Source organism: Cebus imitator, unplaced genomic scaffold (assembly GCF_001604975.1).
Source record: "Cebus imitator isolate Cc_AM_T3 unplaced genomic scaffold, Cebus_imitator-1.0 Scaffold312, whole genome shotgun sequence".
Classification (NCBI taxonomy): domain Eukaryota; kingdom Metazoa; phylum Chordata; class Mammalia; order Primates; family Cebidae; genus Cebus; species Cebus imitator.
This window is the reverse complement of record NW_016107627.1, coordinates 2,491,825-2,509,175: the sequence shown is the minus strand read 5'-3', so window position 1 is coordinate 2,509,175 and position 17,351 is coordinate 2,491,825. Positions and strand designations below refer to the sequence as shown.

The window sequence follows — 17,351 nt, the reverse complement described above, 5'->3', positions numbered from 1 at the left end:
CTAACAAAAAGGCCAGAGAACAAAAGCAGAAATGACCGCAAGAGATGACGATTGTGCTCATCTCTCTGGGAGGAATAATCTGCATCTTCTCCTGAAGGCATCCTGACGTTAGAGATTACAGTAACATTGCTTTTGTGATCTAGCCCAAGGTGGGCACATGGTCAACTAAATCAGTCCTGGAGCACAAGTGAATAGGTCCTCCTGACTGGCAACAGCAAGGAATGGAATTCTTTGCTAAATTTCACCTAACTTTTTCACATACAGAATTGATCCTTTCCTAATGTGTATGGTACATGATTCATCCTCAGACTGTAAGAAATTCCCACAAAATGTCAAATAATTGAATACTGCAGAGTTGACTGGTTACTATTTATTTATTTAGAGACGGAGCCTCACTCTGCCACGCAAGCTGGAGTGCAGTGGTGTGATCTCTGCTCACTGCAACATCTGGCCCGCAGGTTCAAGTGATTCTCCTGTCTCAGCCTCCTGAGTATCTGGGATAACAGGCACAGGCCACCACGCTGGGCTAATTTTTGTATTTTTAGCAGAGAGGGGGTTTTACCATGTTGGTCAGGCTGGTCTCCAACTCCTGACCTCATGATCTGCCTGCCTCAGCCTCCCAAAGTGCTGAGATTACAGGCACGAGCCACCGCACCGGGTCGACTGGTTACTATTTAAGTGCATTGTAGAGTCTTGGAGTAATTGGTAAATCCTTGTCTTTTTTCTTTCTCTTTTTTATAACATTAAAAATAAAAACAACCCCAACAACAGGCAAACAGGACTGGATGGTAGAATTCAGTATATATTATATGCCCAATAATTGTTGTCCCCTTACAATAATAAGAAGAAAGGGGTTGGGAGGAAACTTTGAGAGGTGGTGGATGTGTCAATGGCATTGATGGTTAACGGTTTCACAGGAGTACACTTATTCCCAAACACATCAAATAGATACATTACATGAACGCAGCTTTTTACATGTCAATCATTCTTAACAAAGTGGCAAATCAATTAACTAGCTAACAGCGAACTCTTTGAAATCCTGGAAAATAAATAAATAAACTAGGTAATGGTGATTTCATTCACTTAAACAACCAGCTAGACCCCTTCTGTTTACTCTTGAACTTTTTAAGCATTCCGAATTTGTTTCACTCTAGGTTTTGTTCTTTGTTTTTTGTTTTTTTTGAGACAGTCCCACTTTACTACTCAGGCAGGAGTGCAGTGGTGCCATCTTGGCTCACTGCAACCTCTGCCTCCTGAGTTCCAGTGATTCTCTTACCTCAGCCTCCCAAGTGGCTGGGATAACAGGCACACCCAGCCAATTTTTGTATTTTTAGTAGAGGTGGGGTTTCACCATGTTCATCAGGCTGGTCTCAAACTCCTGGTTCCATGCAATCCGCCCATCTCAACCTCCCAGCGTGCTGGAATTACAGGCATGAGCTACCATACCCAGCCGTTCCACTCTGTTTTTGATTTTGGGTGTTTGACTTTCCCCAAGTATGTCTAGTTTTTATTCAAATTACATTGCCATTTCTCTTTGTATCAGAAACTTATACATGAGACAAAGTGATATGTTTCAAATGAGTGTGGATAAATCAATTTAATTAGACTTACTTTTTCATAATATATTCAATTTTTATAAAGTTTATAAAAATGTCTTGAGTTTAGGCCAGGGGCCGGCAAACTTTCTTGAAGACCCAGAGAGTAAACATTTTGTCTTTTATAGACTACCCTCTCTCTGTCTCAGCTACTCAACTCTGCAATTGTACAAAAGTGAGTGTGGTCTCAGAATGGTTGTTTTCCAATAAAACTTTATTTCCAAAAATGGATTTTGGGTTTAAGCTATAGAATCTGAGAGCATGTCAACTAACATTCTTGTTAAATTCAAATATTTTAATATTGACAACAATAAAGCTACGATTTTTTAGACGGTACATTATGTGCCAAGCACTTTAAAAGAATTTATTGTCTCATTTAATTTTCAAAATAGCTATAATAACAACAATTCAAGTTTATAGACTATAATGATGCAGTTTTTAAGGGAATAGCGTTATGTAATATTTTGAAAAGTTTATTTTAAAAATAGATCACAACAGGTCATGAGCTTTTAAAGAAGTAATTTTTTAAGTTGCTCATATTCCAGAATAAATTATTTAGAAAATCTAAAATAAACCACTTTACCCATTAGGAGCCAACTCACAGTCTAAAAATCATCCTTTAAGAATAAATTAAGCTGCTTAGCTTCTGTTGTGAAGCTGGGGACTTGTTTTGTTACTTTGGATTAATTAACCTAAATTTAGAATTAGTTAAGAAACAGGAAAAAGTTTACTTCTTTTCTAGCCTATGCATAAACAGAAAGAGGTGAAGTTTATTTTCCTCTGTAAGAATTTCAACTTTTCATTTTGGTCTAAGAGAATATATTATTATTATTGCACATAAAATCATATTTTATAATCATAATCACACATTAAAATATATATTCTTATTTTCTTAAAGAATAAAATAGCAATATTTTTCTTCTTATTATGTATGAATGTATGTGTATCCATTTAGGCTGTACATTTAAAAAAATTTATCAGCACACTGCATTGTTTTGCACAGGAGATTAACAACTTTAACCAAATTCTTATTTTGAGAAATTCACCAGCAGATGGGAGAGATATAACAAAGAAGGAGAGGTCCTCAGAGAGGCCCGAAGTTAGCCGTGTCGCCTCCTAGCCTTATCCCCAGCTTGTTCTCTGATTTCCTCTAGACCTATCTGAATGGGTAGCTCAACCCTCCACCTCCTGGTGTTACATTTTAATGAGCACAGTAATGTTTTCTAATGAAGCCAGAGGAGAGAGAGAAGTCCCAGGACTCTGTGCTACATACCCCACAGTAAATTAACTAAAACTCTCTCTCTCTCCCTCTCTCTCTTTCTCTCTCTCTCTCTCTCTCTCTCTCTCTCTCCCTCTCTCCCTCCCTCCTCCGCCCAGTTCTGTCTATCCCTCCTACTCAGCCTACTCCCATATCTCCCCAGCTTGTCATCAGCCAGGCAGGCTCTTCCCTGCTACTGATGCACAGAAATTCCACTCCACCCCCAGACTTGCATCTTCACTTGCTCTTTGTTCGGCAAAACAAACAGCTGTGCTATTAAGAGGATCTTGATTCCTCAGGAAAAAAAAAAAAAAGTGTCATCTACTGTTACTTAAGCCCTCTTAGTCCCTCACAGAAAATATTTCTTTTAAATACATTCATAGTTTCTCTGCAAAGATTTCATGTGGATATAAAATTCTTCATCTCATTCCAATTATAAAGACAGAGCAGAGAGGAAGAAGGACCTAGTATCCTTTCTTACATGGCAGTTGTGATGGGGAATCAGAGGTAAATACAGTAAAAAAGACATGGCCATAAATATGTGGCTATAGAGACCTCTTTCAACTCTTATGAGCTACAGTTCTGTGAGAATCTTAAGAGATTATCGGGATGAGTTTTATACCCAAAATTTGTAGCAATTACATGACTTACCAAATAAATTCTAGTGAATCTAAAAGAAGAAATTCAAAACAATTTCCAAGTCAATGTTTGCGTCAACACATCATATCTATATGAGCAGTTTCAGTTGTCAAATCCATGTTTCCAGTAGATCTAAAAAATCATTCTATATTGTGGTAGAGAAGTAAAATATGTATAAAGTTGTCTTGTCAGAGGGAATGAGTCATAAACTGCCAAGGGGCTAGTTCATTGAGAGAAGTTACAGCTTGAGAGAATGTTGTTTCTAAAACAGATTATTGATGAAGCAAAAGGTGCTGAAACTAAATTAATTTTACATTAATAAGATTTGTGCAGGATTAGACTTATTCATTTCAGACGCCTATAATGTCAGAAGCAAGCATTAACTTTTGTGTATTCATATGATGATTATACAGGATTCTTTTCCTATAGTTACTTATTTTTCCTTCTTTTTAAAATTTCTATCCTTTGAAAACCTGTGGCTTTCTTTACTTCCTTTGTAAATAGAAAATATTTCATAAATTCGACACATAGAGAAAATATTATAACCAATATTTGTGTGTCTATCACCCAGATTTTTAAAAAATTAATAGTTTTTCATGTTTGGGTAAGGTTTTTCATTCCAAAATAAAACATCATTAGTAGAGCAGAAGCTCCCTGTGTACCATTTCCTGATCTCCTCCTTCTCCCTAATCTACAGAGAACTATATTCATCATATCAATGCATGTTTTATAACGGTATGAAGTATTAATATGCCCCTTCTATCTTTCACTCATCATTAAGTGGGAAAGCGATTCATGTCAATTTAAGCATGCATTTATTTGTTCTGAATATAATGGCACTGGGTAGTTCAATTGCTTCCAATTTTTTGCTGTTGAAAACAATGCTTCGGTAAAAATTCTCATTTGAATTTCTATGCCACATTTGGGAGAGGTATTTCTAAACATATACATAGAATTAAAATTGTAGATTTGTCAGATATGTTCACTTTCAACTTTGCTAAATATTGCTAAATTGAACTTCAGAGTGTTTGTATCAGTTTATATTCCTACCAGGATATATGAGCAGCTCTACTTCATGCTAATTTTTTATGTTCAGGATTTTTAATTTTCTTACAATCTAATATAATCATTATAGTTTTAATATACATTTTCTTGGCTACCATAGAGATTTGATCTTTTTTCTCATATTCTGTGAGTCCTGTATTTCCTCTTCTATAATTTTACCTGTTTAATCTGTATCCTAATTGATTTTTCAGTTATCTGGTAACATGCAATGCAGACATCTCCCAGCCTTCAGCTTGTCTTTTAATTTTTATTTGCTGTCTGTTCTTCAATAGAAGTTATTGATTTTAACATTGTAAGATGTAGTCATCTTTAATTTTTGGTTCAGTGCTTTTTGTGTCTTATCTACACCAGAGTCGTTAAAGACATTCTCTTATATTAAAGGCTAGAGTTTTAAAGTTGTGCTTTTTCAATTTTAGACTCCAATACATTTGGAATGAGATAAGCACTTTAATTTTTTCCCATATATAAACAATTGTCCTTCAAAAATTCATTGAAAATTCATTCTTTCCTCACTCCTGTAGCACCATTTCTGTCATATATCAGGTTTACACATGTGGACGATTATGTTTCTGGACACCTCTGTCTGTGTCTGTGTCTATACGTCAAAGCTTAACTGATAAGATGTTGTCATACGTGCCATCCTTTATAATAAACCTTGATCTCTATTAGGGCAAGCTCACTGATGTTGATCCTCTTCTTCATATTTGTTTGATCTGTTCTTGGCCTTGCTATTCTTGCTCTACATTATGAAAATTTAATTCATTTTACTAATGAGATTTTAAGGACACCTTCGTCCTTAAATGATGTTAAGGACATCTCTATTCAGTTACTCTAACCTTCCTTAGTGTTTTCCAATAATGCTTTGTAATTTTCTCCAGATGTCTTCCACATCTTTTATTAGATCCATGCCTACATATCCTACAGTTTTTTTATGAATGAAATAATTTCAATTAAAATTATTGATATAGGAATAATATTAATTTTTGTCTATTGGCCTCATTCGTAGCCAGCAACTTTACTACCATTTGTTGTTTGTGATTATCTATAGACTTGATTGGAATTTCTATATAGATAATCATATCATCTGAAATTAAGGTTTCGTCTTTCCTTGTATAATTATTATATCTCTGGTATTTTTCTTCTTTTATTGTCCTGGTGTGGGTCTCTAATAAAATATTGAATAGAGGTAGTGATAGTGGACGTGCTGGGCGTGTTTCTATCTTTTGACATGAATGCTTATGATTTCATCATTAATGTTGTTTGTAGGTTTTTATAGATGCCTTTTATCATGTTATTAAAGCTCACTTCTATTTCTAGATTGCCAAGAGCATTTCTCATGATGAATTAAGTGCCCAATGTTCTTCTACATATATTGCGCTGACTATACAGACTTTCCTTTTTAATTTCTTAGTGCAGTATATTAGAATAATAGATATTTTGATGCTAAAATTATTTTAGATTCCTGGGACGCTCGATTTTCTAGCACCACTTTTAATAAACAAATCCAATATCCTGCCATTGTAGTGAGGAATTTTTAATCATAAGAATAGTAGTTCTATGATTTTATTTTCTTTTACATTGCTAGTCTGATTTTGTTTGGGAAGTTATACTTCCTTTCACAAATGAAATGGACATATTTTCCTCCTTTTCTCTTCTGTGAAAGAGCAAATAAAGTCCCTCTGGAACACCATCTAGGCCTATTGTTTGCAGTGGGGTCCCTGGTGGAGAAAAGGAGAAGAGAGACCTTGATTAATGATTTATTTTATGGTTTGATTATTATGGTTTATCAATTTCATGGTTTATCGCTTGCTATTTATAGAGTTGTTAATTTTAACTAATGTCTCACATTTCCATAGTCTTCTCTGAGGATTTTTATACTGTCTGCTGAAACTGAAGGTATCATCCTTTTTGCTGTCAATATTGTTTATGTATAACTTTCTTTTTATAGAAGTAAGTGACTTCTGATATTAACTACCTGAAGTTAGACCAAACTTCACAGCACAAGGGCACGGTCCTCCACAAGACTGCCCTAACTTGAGATACCAACTGTAAGCTCAGGGGGTTCTGGGGCCTCCATGACATATGATCAACAGACTAAAAACTCGGAGGTTTCCGCTGGCCTTCTCAAGTTTGATAATTGCTAGAATGACTCATAGAAATCAGGAAAGTGCTATACTCCTGACTACGTTTTTATTAAAGCAAAAAGGATACATTTCAAAGCCCGCCAAAAGAAGAGATGCAGAGAGCAAGGTCTGGAAGGTCCTACCTGTGGAACTTCCTGTTTCCTTTCTCCATGGAGTGAGGACACATCAGCCTCTCAGCACATGGATGTGAAACAATATTCAGAGAGAGAATGCCAACAACCAGGGAAGCTTGCCTGAGCTTTGAGCTCAGGCTTCTGATTGGGTTTTCCTTAGGTAGGCGTGATTGATGGAACTACTGGCCACGTGTGCAAGGTTGGAGTTTCTGACATGGCCAGTGCTCATGAATCATCTCATTGCCATAAACGACCAGGGTCACCATAAGTAACAAAGATACCTATCAACTGGCAAATTCCAAGGATGTAGAGGCTACTTCCCAGGAATCTGAGACAAAAGCCAATCAAATTCTTCATTGTTGGTTCCAAGAACCCACTTTAGTTTGGTTGATATTAACAGTTTCTAATGTATCTGAAATTATTGGTTCATTCCCAATATTTTGAACTATTAAGTCCCTTTATTTCTTTTTTTTTAAATTTCTCCTCTCACCTTTATTATTTTCTCCTTTTCATTTATCTCTTTGGTCATCTTAAACTTCTTTGAAAATTGTTTCTTACTGAGATTCTCTGGATGGAATGTAAATCATTCTATTATAAAGATATATGCATGCATATATATGTTCATTGCAGCACTATTCACAATAACAAAGACATGAAATCAACCCAAATGCTTATCAATGATAGGCTGGATAAAGCAAATGTGGTTCATATACATCATGAAATACTATGCAGCAATCAAAAGGAATGAGATCATGTCCTTTGCAGGGACATGAATGGAGCTGGAAGCCATTACTCTCAGCAAACTAGCACAGGGACAGAAAACCAAACACCGCATGTTCTCAATTATAAGTGGGAGCTCAAAAATGAGAACACATGGACACAGGGAGAGGAGCAACACACACTGGGGCCTTTAAGGGGGAGGGGTTAGGGACAGCATCCAGATAAAAAACTAACACATGCGGGGCTTAATACCTAGGTGATGGGTTGATACGTGCAGCAAACCACCATGGTACACATTTACCTATATAACAAACCTGCATGTTCTGCACTTGTATCCTGGAACTTAAAATTTAATTTAATTTAATTTAAAAATAAAACAAAATAACTACATGATTGTGAAAAAAAAATGTTTGACAAAACTAATTTTATCGAGAGTAAATTAATATTCTAAACTTTAGAATTTTATTTTCTTTCTCATTAGATTTATTTATGCCTTTTAAAATCTTGGCATCCTGCCTCATTTGGCTTGGGAAATTTTGTTATTTCTCTCTCCCTCCCTCTGTGATCAATTCTGCTCTCTTAGTGATATTACAGTTGTCTTTACTTTGATCTCGGGGCCCCCATATTCAGAGCCAGGTTTTAAAAATGATACTTAATGATACTTAAAGTATCATTTGGAGGTTGCTGGCCCCTTGATATGGGTGATATTGCAGTTCTTGTCACCAGTCCATGAGAGATCTTGTTCTGATTTTTCAGATAAGCTGATTATTTCTCCTCTTGCCTCTGGAGGCTTGCAGCTTCCTGTAAGGCCTTAGCCTTGGGTAATAGGTCTCACTGTTCTTTGCTTAGCAGGGAAACCCAACCTAGTCCCTGTCTTTAAGCTATGAAGTTTCTTGTCTTTGTCTAAGGTGCCTTAGTCTCCTCACCCTTTGGGTCCAACATTGCCTGCTTCTTGACCTAGCATATGTTTCTCTGGCATTTATGCTCAACAAAGAAGTTAACCTCGTTTAGAAATCCTTACTGTTTTTTTCTTTGATAATAGTGTGTTTGAACAAGAAGGGGTTTCATAAATCATGAATTCATTTTGCCATCTTGCAGGAAGTCTTCTTTTCTAGAAAAGTGATTTCTGCATTCCTCTAAAGACATTTAGTTTTATGATGTTTGTTAAAAGGAAGTCATTTATTTTAGTCTCAACAAAATCTGCCACCCACGTTTGCGTTCATTAATCACCGAGAAATGACCAAATTAAGAAAGTAATCAATCTTGCTATAGCAGCAGTCTTTGACATTATTGTTGAGTTTAATTTCATTTTCTAGGAAACTTCAAGTAAATAAGTTTCTTCTGACAATTACTTTTTGCAAGTGTTTCTAAAGGATTTGGACATTATCTTGTTAGGTAAAAATATAATACAATAATAACAATCTGCATTACTCAGCCATCCATCTCAAAGTTTGCTCTTTATAGCATACTGATGTACACTATAAGCTAAGAGTAGGTGATTTACAGACAGCTCCAGACTGATACAGGTAATCATTTTTTGGTGTTATTGAATCTGAATTTCATGTAAGAGAATGGGATTGCCTGGACTGAGTTTCTTGTGAGCTTTGTCCTGTAATTATCCTTTGTGATAAATATGCATTTTTTCTCATGATATCCATCATGTTTCTTTGAAATTAGGAAATAGAGACCGCAACACAAATATTAATCAACGTATTTCAAATATCTTTCCACATATGAGCAATGTCTCTACCATTTTATCTCACAGGCCTGCATGGCACAATCAGCTCTTTTATAATTAGTAACCTATAAATATTCATGCATTATTTATTGAGTTAAAATAAGCACAGCAATTTCCATTATTCCATTGATATTAAGAATGTCATTTTCATTCAGTTGTTTTTCTCCTTAGCTTCAGACACTTGGAAATCATCTTCTGATTTTACCTGCTAGCTTCAGACATCCAATTGCTAGTTCTTTTGGGGAAAAAAAATCATTTTAAATTGATCTCTTAAACTTTTTACTCTAAAAAATTATCTGCTGACCTGACAGCAAATATAATAGTGTTGTTTTTATATAATAACCCCTTTCAGTTTTAAATCTGTATTTTATTATTGATCATTTTCTTGAGGACAAGAGAGTTCATTATAGTATATATTAAATGTTGTATACAGTATCACAAAAGGAAAAATATTAGAATGTACATAATAAAATATAATGTTAAAAAATTCATAGAGCCTGCGTTTATGAGATTAAACTCTGCTATTGTTACCGGGAGAGGGTCCTGACTGCAAGTTGTCCGGGTTCTTGACGTTTTGAATAAAGAATTGGACAAAATGCACAGCAAAGCTAGGAAAGAATAAAGCAAGGAAAGCAGAAATTTCCTGAAAGTGAAAGCACACTCCACAGTGTGAGAGCTGGCCGAGTAGTGACCCAAGGGCCTGGGATACAGAATCTTCTCTGGTCCAAATACCCGCTAGATGCTTCCCATTGACCACTTGGTGTTTACTCCATGTAAATGAAATGGTGGCATGCAATTCATCTGATTGGTTGCTGTCTGCAACCAATCAGAGGCTGAGATGAAGTTACAAAGTTACACTCCTATGCAAGTTTCTGGTTGGGAAAAGCAACCAATCAGAGGTAGTTTCAAGTATCCCTCTGCTAGGTGAGGGTTTGCTAAGGGAGTAGCACCTGGTCCTTTTGTTACTTATGCATGAAAAATTCGGGTTTTTCTTTCAATTTAGTTCTAGGAAGTCAGCATGAAATGGCCTTATATTCCCTGCCTCCAAACCCTATTCCCCTGCCTCATTATGGTGACATGAAACCAGATATATCTGGTTGGTCATGCATTCTCAACAGGGAGTAAAATCCCCTTCCAAGGAGTAAAAATGTGCTCTTAGTTGGGGGGCTAGAAAATTCTCACTCTTTTATATAATGCAGAGGTTGCTATGCAAACCAAATAAAAAGTAGAGTACATAAACAAATATATAGTAAGTCAGAGATCTCAAAACTCCGTGAATGGTGATTAAGAACAAAATCTCTAGAAGACTTCTTAGAAGAGGTGATTTAAAAAAAATGAGAACCACTGCTTTGGGGTATTTGTAAAAAGAAAGAAATATTTCTCTTCTTTTCTATGCATTGTTTCTAAGTTTTCTTAAAGTAATGCAAAAAAATGAAAAGTTTATTATAGTCTTACAAATTTTGCCTTAACTCTTAAAAAGTTAAGTTTTAACTTATAGGTACTCACAAATGGTGGAATGCACTGCAGAATACGAAGCAGAAGAAGGGTCCCAGTGAGTCCTTCTTGGTGCAGGAGCTGCAGACTGAGGGGGCCAAGGCAGTGGAGGGCTGTCAGGCTAAGAGTGACATATGCTTTGGATTTGCAGAAAGCCCCCAGATGGGACACTTGCTCAGGTGACTTTGGTGGGAGCCCTCCAGGCAACTAGGTTCTGCAGAGAGCCCAGTTGCCTTCTCCCTTTTAGATGGCTCCCAGCATGCCCCTGGCGAATTTCACCCTTTCCAGCTACCATCAAGGTTGAGTTTACTGAAATAATCTGGAGCTGCACATTGAGAAGTAGTTCCTAGAGCTTGCCTCCACTGCTTCTATTTTGGTTCTTCTGAATTATTATATTCCCCTGGATTTAAATCCTATACCAAACCCCATGACCTACACTGAAATAACTAGTGACCATTTAAACTAATTTGATTTTCCTAATCACCTTCTTTAAATCCTAACATAGTTCTTCACTATGGCAGGAAAACCCATACTTTCAAGTAAGTTAGGCATATTTTTATGTGCATTGTTTTTCAGTAAAATGTTACCTATCACTTTGGCGTTAATATTTCAGAGAGCTAGAGTGTTGACTTGTAAAAGCTAACAATGTTCAAAGTAAGGCATTTGATTTCAAGAGAATCTGGAATCAGGAAATCTAATAGGAAAATCAGTGAAAATATAGATATTTAAACATAATAGTTTGCTAAATCTTATAGTGCCTATTAGTGTCTTTCAAAAGTATATCGTTTTCCCACAGAGAAAATCTTAATGCAAACAGATCCAGCTGCATATTTTACAATAAATTATGCTCATTTAAACAGTTCATTCCATCTGTCCTTTTGATAACAAATCCAGTTAGTAAAGTGATTAATTGTATTTATACATAATTAGACAATCTATTAGAATATCTTTCAGGCATTTATTAGTAGTGTTCTTAAAGAAAAAACACTTTGAAATGGATCATCACTCTTTTTTTTTTTTGGAATGAAAGCCTTAGTCCAAAAATACAGGTGAAGGGAGCAAAGATGTCGTGGGTGCCTATTACTGCTTCCTCTGCTAATGCAGCAACAAGGTCAGGCATGTGGGTGAGACCTTCATTACACCTCATTTTCAGTTTTGCCTGAGATTCCCTAGTATCTATAGGAGAGAGAACAGGTTCAGGTCTTCCCTATATCATTGCAAGGTCAGAACTAAGAAGCCTGTGCTAGAGAGGAACTACCTCTGGCAGGACTTGCAGCAAAGTCTGAATCCTCTGGTCCCCTGAGGCCACTGCTCAGGGCAGACAGCATTTCATTTCCTACAGAGGACCTGAACCTGCCTGCCTGCTGCCTGTGGTCCAGCAGCAGTCCACAGAATCCTGTGAATCTCAATGGGCCATGAAGGGAACCTCACTAGAGACTGAACTACTCCAGGCAGAGAAGAGAGTCAATAAATGACTCTACTAGTCCCTGGGAAATCCTGTATTTTAAACTTGGTCAACTATTTGCTTATTTCTTTCCCCCATCATTAATGTGGCTTCAGATGTTCAGCAAAGGAGCTACGGCTTTTCAGGTATTTCACCTCCGTAATCTATGGTGCCCTCTACTACCCCTCATTTGCCATAGATTAAGATAGCATAAAAGACAAATGACAATTACATCAAAAACATATATCCATGGTGAAGGAAAGAAAAGTTAATTCCCACACAAAGGGAGGACCCAGAAACTAAGGATGAAACTCAGAGAATCAAAACAAATATCTAGTATGGGGATTTCCCAAGCAAGTAGAATTGACAGGAGAGAGAATCGTTTGTTGCTGTTGTTGTTTTAATGTCTCAAGGAAAAGTAAGTAGGGCACAAAATAAAATTTCTGTAGCTTCAAATAAAAATGTCCAAAAAATGGGCTTAAAAAGGACTTAGTCATTGAGAGCTAGTTTTTAATATGGGAGATGATGTGGGGAAAAATCACTCAAAAAGTGGTAGAGATAATGATAATAAGGGCAAAGTAAAATACCCTACCACACAGGTATGAATAGTAGAAGTCCCTGAAGAAAAAGAGGGAACAGATAGAAGAAAAGTTATCATAAACAACAGAAGAAAGCTTTCCTAAATGAAAGGAAACCGTAAGTCTGCAGACTGAAAGAGCTCATTAAATTTTAGCAAGATTAAATGAAAATAGATTCTTACTCATGTCCTGGCGACCTTCCTTGGCTGCGAGCATAAAGAAAAAACCTCTTTCCGCCTCTGAACAGGCATAAGTAACCTGAAAAAGTAAAATAAATGTACGGTGTAATGGATGACTCATCTACAATATTGGAAAATAGGAGGTAGTGAATCAATATACACGGACTACAGAGAACAGAATTGCAACTCAAAAATCTGTACACAGACAAAATATTCATCTGTCATTGCATATGATAGTGACAAAAATTCGTACACTGACAAATATATGACATAATTTAGAATAAACTATAGTTGTGAACTTCAATTTCAATGTTTCTTTGTTTCTCTAGGTGGCTTTTACAGTACTTTTTGATCTGGAAGCACTTCTGAAGATATGGTGTTTGGGATTTACTGGATATATTAGCTCATCTCTCCATAAATTCGAACTACTACTTGTAATTGGAACTACACTTCACGTATATCCAGATCTTTACCATTCACAATTCACGTACTTTCAGGTAATATATATAATGCCTATTTGTCTTTAGAAATTTTATTTCCAGAGTAAATACCTCTCCCATTATTTTAACAATCACACAGAATTATATATAATATATATATGGTAAGTATGAACTTGAGAAAGGCACAATGACATTTTAAATATTAGAAATAGTGCATTCACAAATTGTAACAACTGCTTTTTAAACTACTGAAAATTCTCAGGAACAATGTAGATATTTTACTTACTTTTCCTAAATTAGCAGTATATGGATACACATATTTTTACATATGGATAATGTATACCCATACTTACGTATCAAATTTTAAACTACATAAGATGGTGGCACAAACTTTAAAGAGCAGGAAACATTAATTTAATCCCAAGTGTATATCTTCCTTGTCAATAAGCCTGGGTGTTTGCTCAACAATGATTTGCCATGAAAATATTAAAGGTTTATAAAACTTACCTTTACAGATTATAATCAGTCATACAGTATTATTTATAAATGCCTGTTACTTTCTTTGTGATGGTTAAATAATGTCACTTAAAATTCTTATTTAATTTATAATAATTGGATATATTTTTTCAATGTGGTATATTGAATCACATTGCTTTCTAATTATGCAATAAACAGTAGTTACGTTCCTTGTAATTATCGAATATAGCAACGTTCTCATTGTCCTGGTAAATACTTAGTCAAAATGATAAAATAGGTATACATGGTATTCTAGTCAAAAACACCTCAAATATAGTTATTTTCCTGATTCAAACTTGGTCATTTATATAATTTATAACAGAAACACCTGAATGTGCATTGACTGTTTTATAAATAGATATTGTTAAATAGTTGGGAAATAAAGTGACAGTAGAATTTTAAAGAAGTAATTGTGAGAAACAGGACTCTCACCCCATAGGAAACAGAACATTCATGGCAACTTCATTGATTTTATTTATTAGTAATTCCAAAGTATTATTTTCAGAACAATATTCACTTTAGCTGCCAGATCACATGTAACTAGACACTTTTAGTACCTGGGGGAAAGGACATGCAAATATAATTCACAAAAAGTAAAAAGCAAAACCCCCCATAAACCCAGGCAAAAAGTTGAGCCCTTGTAATCACAGCTAAGCATATTGAAACCACAGAGGGTTTTCATGGTTCAAGCGCTCACTTCCCTCAGCATCTGTGGTTGTAAATCTCTCTTCATTTGCTGAGTTATATCCTGAAGCTTGGCTATCATAAGTGACACAGCTGGGGCAAGAGATATACATGTTTAAAATTCTTGATACCAAATGTGCTTTCCAAACATCCATGTGATTATATGCTCTTGTGTACTGCTATCTAGATTCACAAAGTGGTCATGGCCATTGAGTGCCTACCTTAGGGCATCATTGCACATAATTGGAGAGAATATGCTTTAGATCAAAACGAGATACCTTTTTTACAAAGCTATTAAAGTAACCCAATAAAGAAAATTGGTGTTGCCTATTTCAGCAAAGGTACAGTATAAAATATATTGAGGGCCTTAATATTGCTGTGGCCTCGGACATAACATTTTTCAGTAAAAAGTTGGAAAAGATCAAAATTTTGTGTGCAAAATATTTATTATAGAATGGTTAGTGAGAGAAAAAATGGAAACTATTTCAATAACATTGGAGGAATAGATTAATAAATCATAACAGATTTTACCATAAAATTATACTTATGATGAGTTTTTTATAACTTAGAAATATGACTGTTTTATTTAAATGATAAACAGTATACATTACATACATAACTACATATATGTATACATTTATTATATATGTATGTAAAATACCTATAAAATGGAAGAAAATGAGTAGAGAGAAATCAACTTATTACAAATTATTAATCATCTCTAGTTTCCTACTCTGGTCATTATATCTGATTTTTTTTCCTACTAGTCTGTTTTTTACAAAATGTCTAAAATTAGCCTGTAAGACTATAAACGTTTTATAGATAGATAATTGATTGATTGATTGATCGATTGGAAGTTAAATCATAGTGAAGTTTGCAATTTCAGATTATTCTGTAATTGGTTCTGTTTAATTTATGTTAATGATTAAATGATTCTCATTTGTATCTCTCTATACATGGCCATATTTATCTTTTTCTAATGTATTAATAATGAAAAACAATGATGTCAATTAATTTGTAGCTAAAAAGTGAACCTCTTGGGAAACTTAGGTGTCACAAGGATTTTTGCAAATTTGAGTGTGGAGACCCCACTGTAGCAGACAGTGGCTCTTTATATAAGGGCCCACACTGGTCTCCCCATTGGTCCTCACACTTCTCATTTCAATCAACCATGCTTTACTGTGTTGGCAACAAGTCCCTCCTTAGACAACTTCATATTTCTCACATTTATTTTATTTTTAACTTATTTATTATACTTTAAGTTCTGGGGTACATGTGCAGAACGTGCAGCTTTGTTGCATACGTATACACGTGCCATGGTGGTTTGCTGCATCCATCACCACGTCATCTACATTAAGTATTTCTCCTAATGCTATCCCTCCCCAATCCCCCCACCCCCAGCAGACCCCAGTGTGGGTATGTGATATTCCCCTCCCTGTGTCCATGTGTTCTCATTGTTCAACTCCCACTTATGAGTGAGAACATGCTGTGTCCGGTTTTCTATACCTGTGTTAGTTTGCTGAGAATGATGGTTTCCAGCTTCATCCATGTTCCTGCAACGGACATGAACTCATCATTTTTCATGGCTGCATAGTATTCCATGGTGTATATGTGCCACATTTTCTCCCATCAAAAAGTGGGTGAAGGATATGAAAAGACACTTTTCAAAAGAAGACATTTGTGCAGCCAACAAACATATGAAAAAAATTTCATCATCACTGGTCATTAGAGAAATGCCAATCAAAACCACTTTGAGATACCATCTCACGCCAGTTACAATGACAATCATTAAAAAAATCAGGAGACAACAGATGCTAGAGAGGATTTGAAGAAATAGGAATGCTTTCTCACATTTAAATAAAGTTTAGTACAAAGTAGCTTCCTTTGAAATATTAGTTATCTGTTAGACTAATTACTGATGTTGTTTATGTATTTATTCAAGTGATATTTACTGAGCTTCTACTCTGTGTCAGCCACTGTTCCAGATACTGAAGATGGAGCAGCGGGCAAAGCAGAAAGGCTTTCCATTTTATTAAGCTTAAATTCTAAAGGGCAAACAGTTCACAAAGAAGTACACAAAGGAATGTAGAGTACAAGCGCTGGAAACGTCTTCAGGAAGAAGTGTGCAGGGTAAAAATAATAGAGATTGTGCAGTAGGGTGCTATTGTAGATTAGTTGTTCATAGAAGCCCTCTCTGAAGAGGTGAGGTTTGCGCAGAGACTGAATGAAATGAAGGAGCAAACCTTAAGGCTATCCGAGGGGAAGCATTCTGGGTCGGTCGAGAGAATCACATTGCACGTGTCCTGAGGTGGGTGCCTGATTGATGTGTTCAAGGAGTAGCACAAAGACCGGGGAGTCTGAGCTGCAGCGAGTGCAGAGCAGCATGGGCCTATGGGAAATCACGAAGTCTTACAAAATCTGTGGTTCTTACATATCCATATCATCATGATGATGTTGACTGATGCTTCCTGTGAATTTTCTGTGTCGAGCACCTTGCTGAGTGCATTGTCTCGTTTGAGTCTCATTAACAATCCCTGAGATAAAGACTGTATGTGTAAACTGAAGTCTCAAGAAATCTGTTGATTTGCCCAAGACCACATACCTAGTAAGTGATGGAGGCGAAACTTCTTCCCAAAAACTTGAATTTCAGAGTTTATATTCCTAACTATGCAGTTTCTACCGCATCTCACTACAAATCAACAGTGATTTTTAAGAGAAGGACTCAGAAATGTGACCAGGAAAAT

At 35.8% G+C, this 17,351-nt stretch overlaps 1 protein-coding gene across 5 annotated transcripts in view; it reads left to right on the top strand.

The window, feature by feature from the left end:
* Positions 1–17,351, top strand: part of NALCN (sodium leak channel, non-selective) — a 369,956-nt gene that overhangs the window by 163,348 nt on the left and 189,257 nt on the right. For all 5 annotated transcript variants that reach the window (XM_037729607.1, XM_017503589.2, XM_017503587.2 and 2 more), the window contains one exon: positions 13,297–13,464. In XM_037729607.1, coding sequence (XP_037585535.1) covers positions 13,297–13,464 — 168 coding nt within the window. The remainder of the gene's footprint in view (positions 1–13,296; positions 13,465–17,351) is intronic.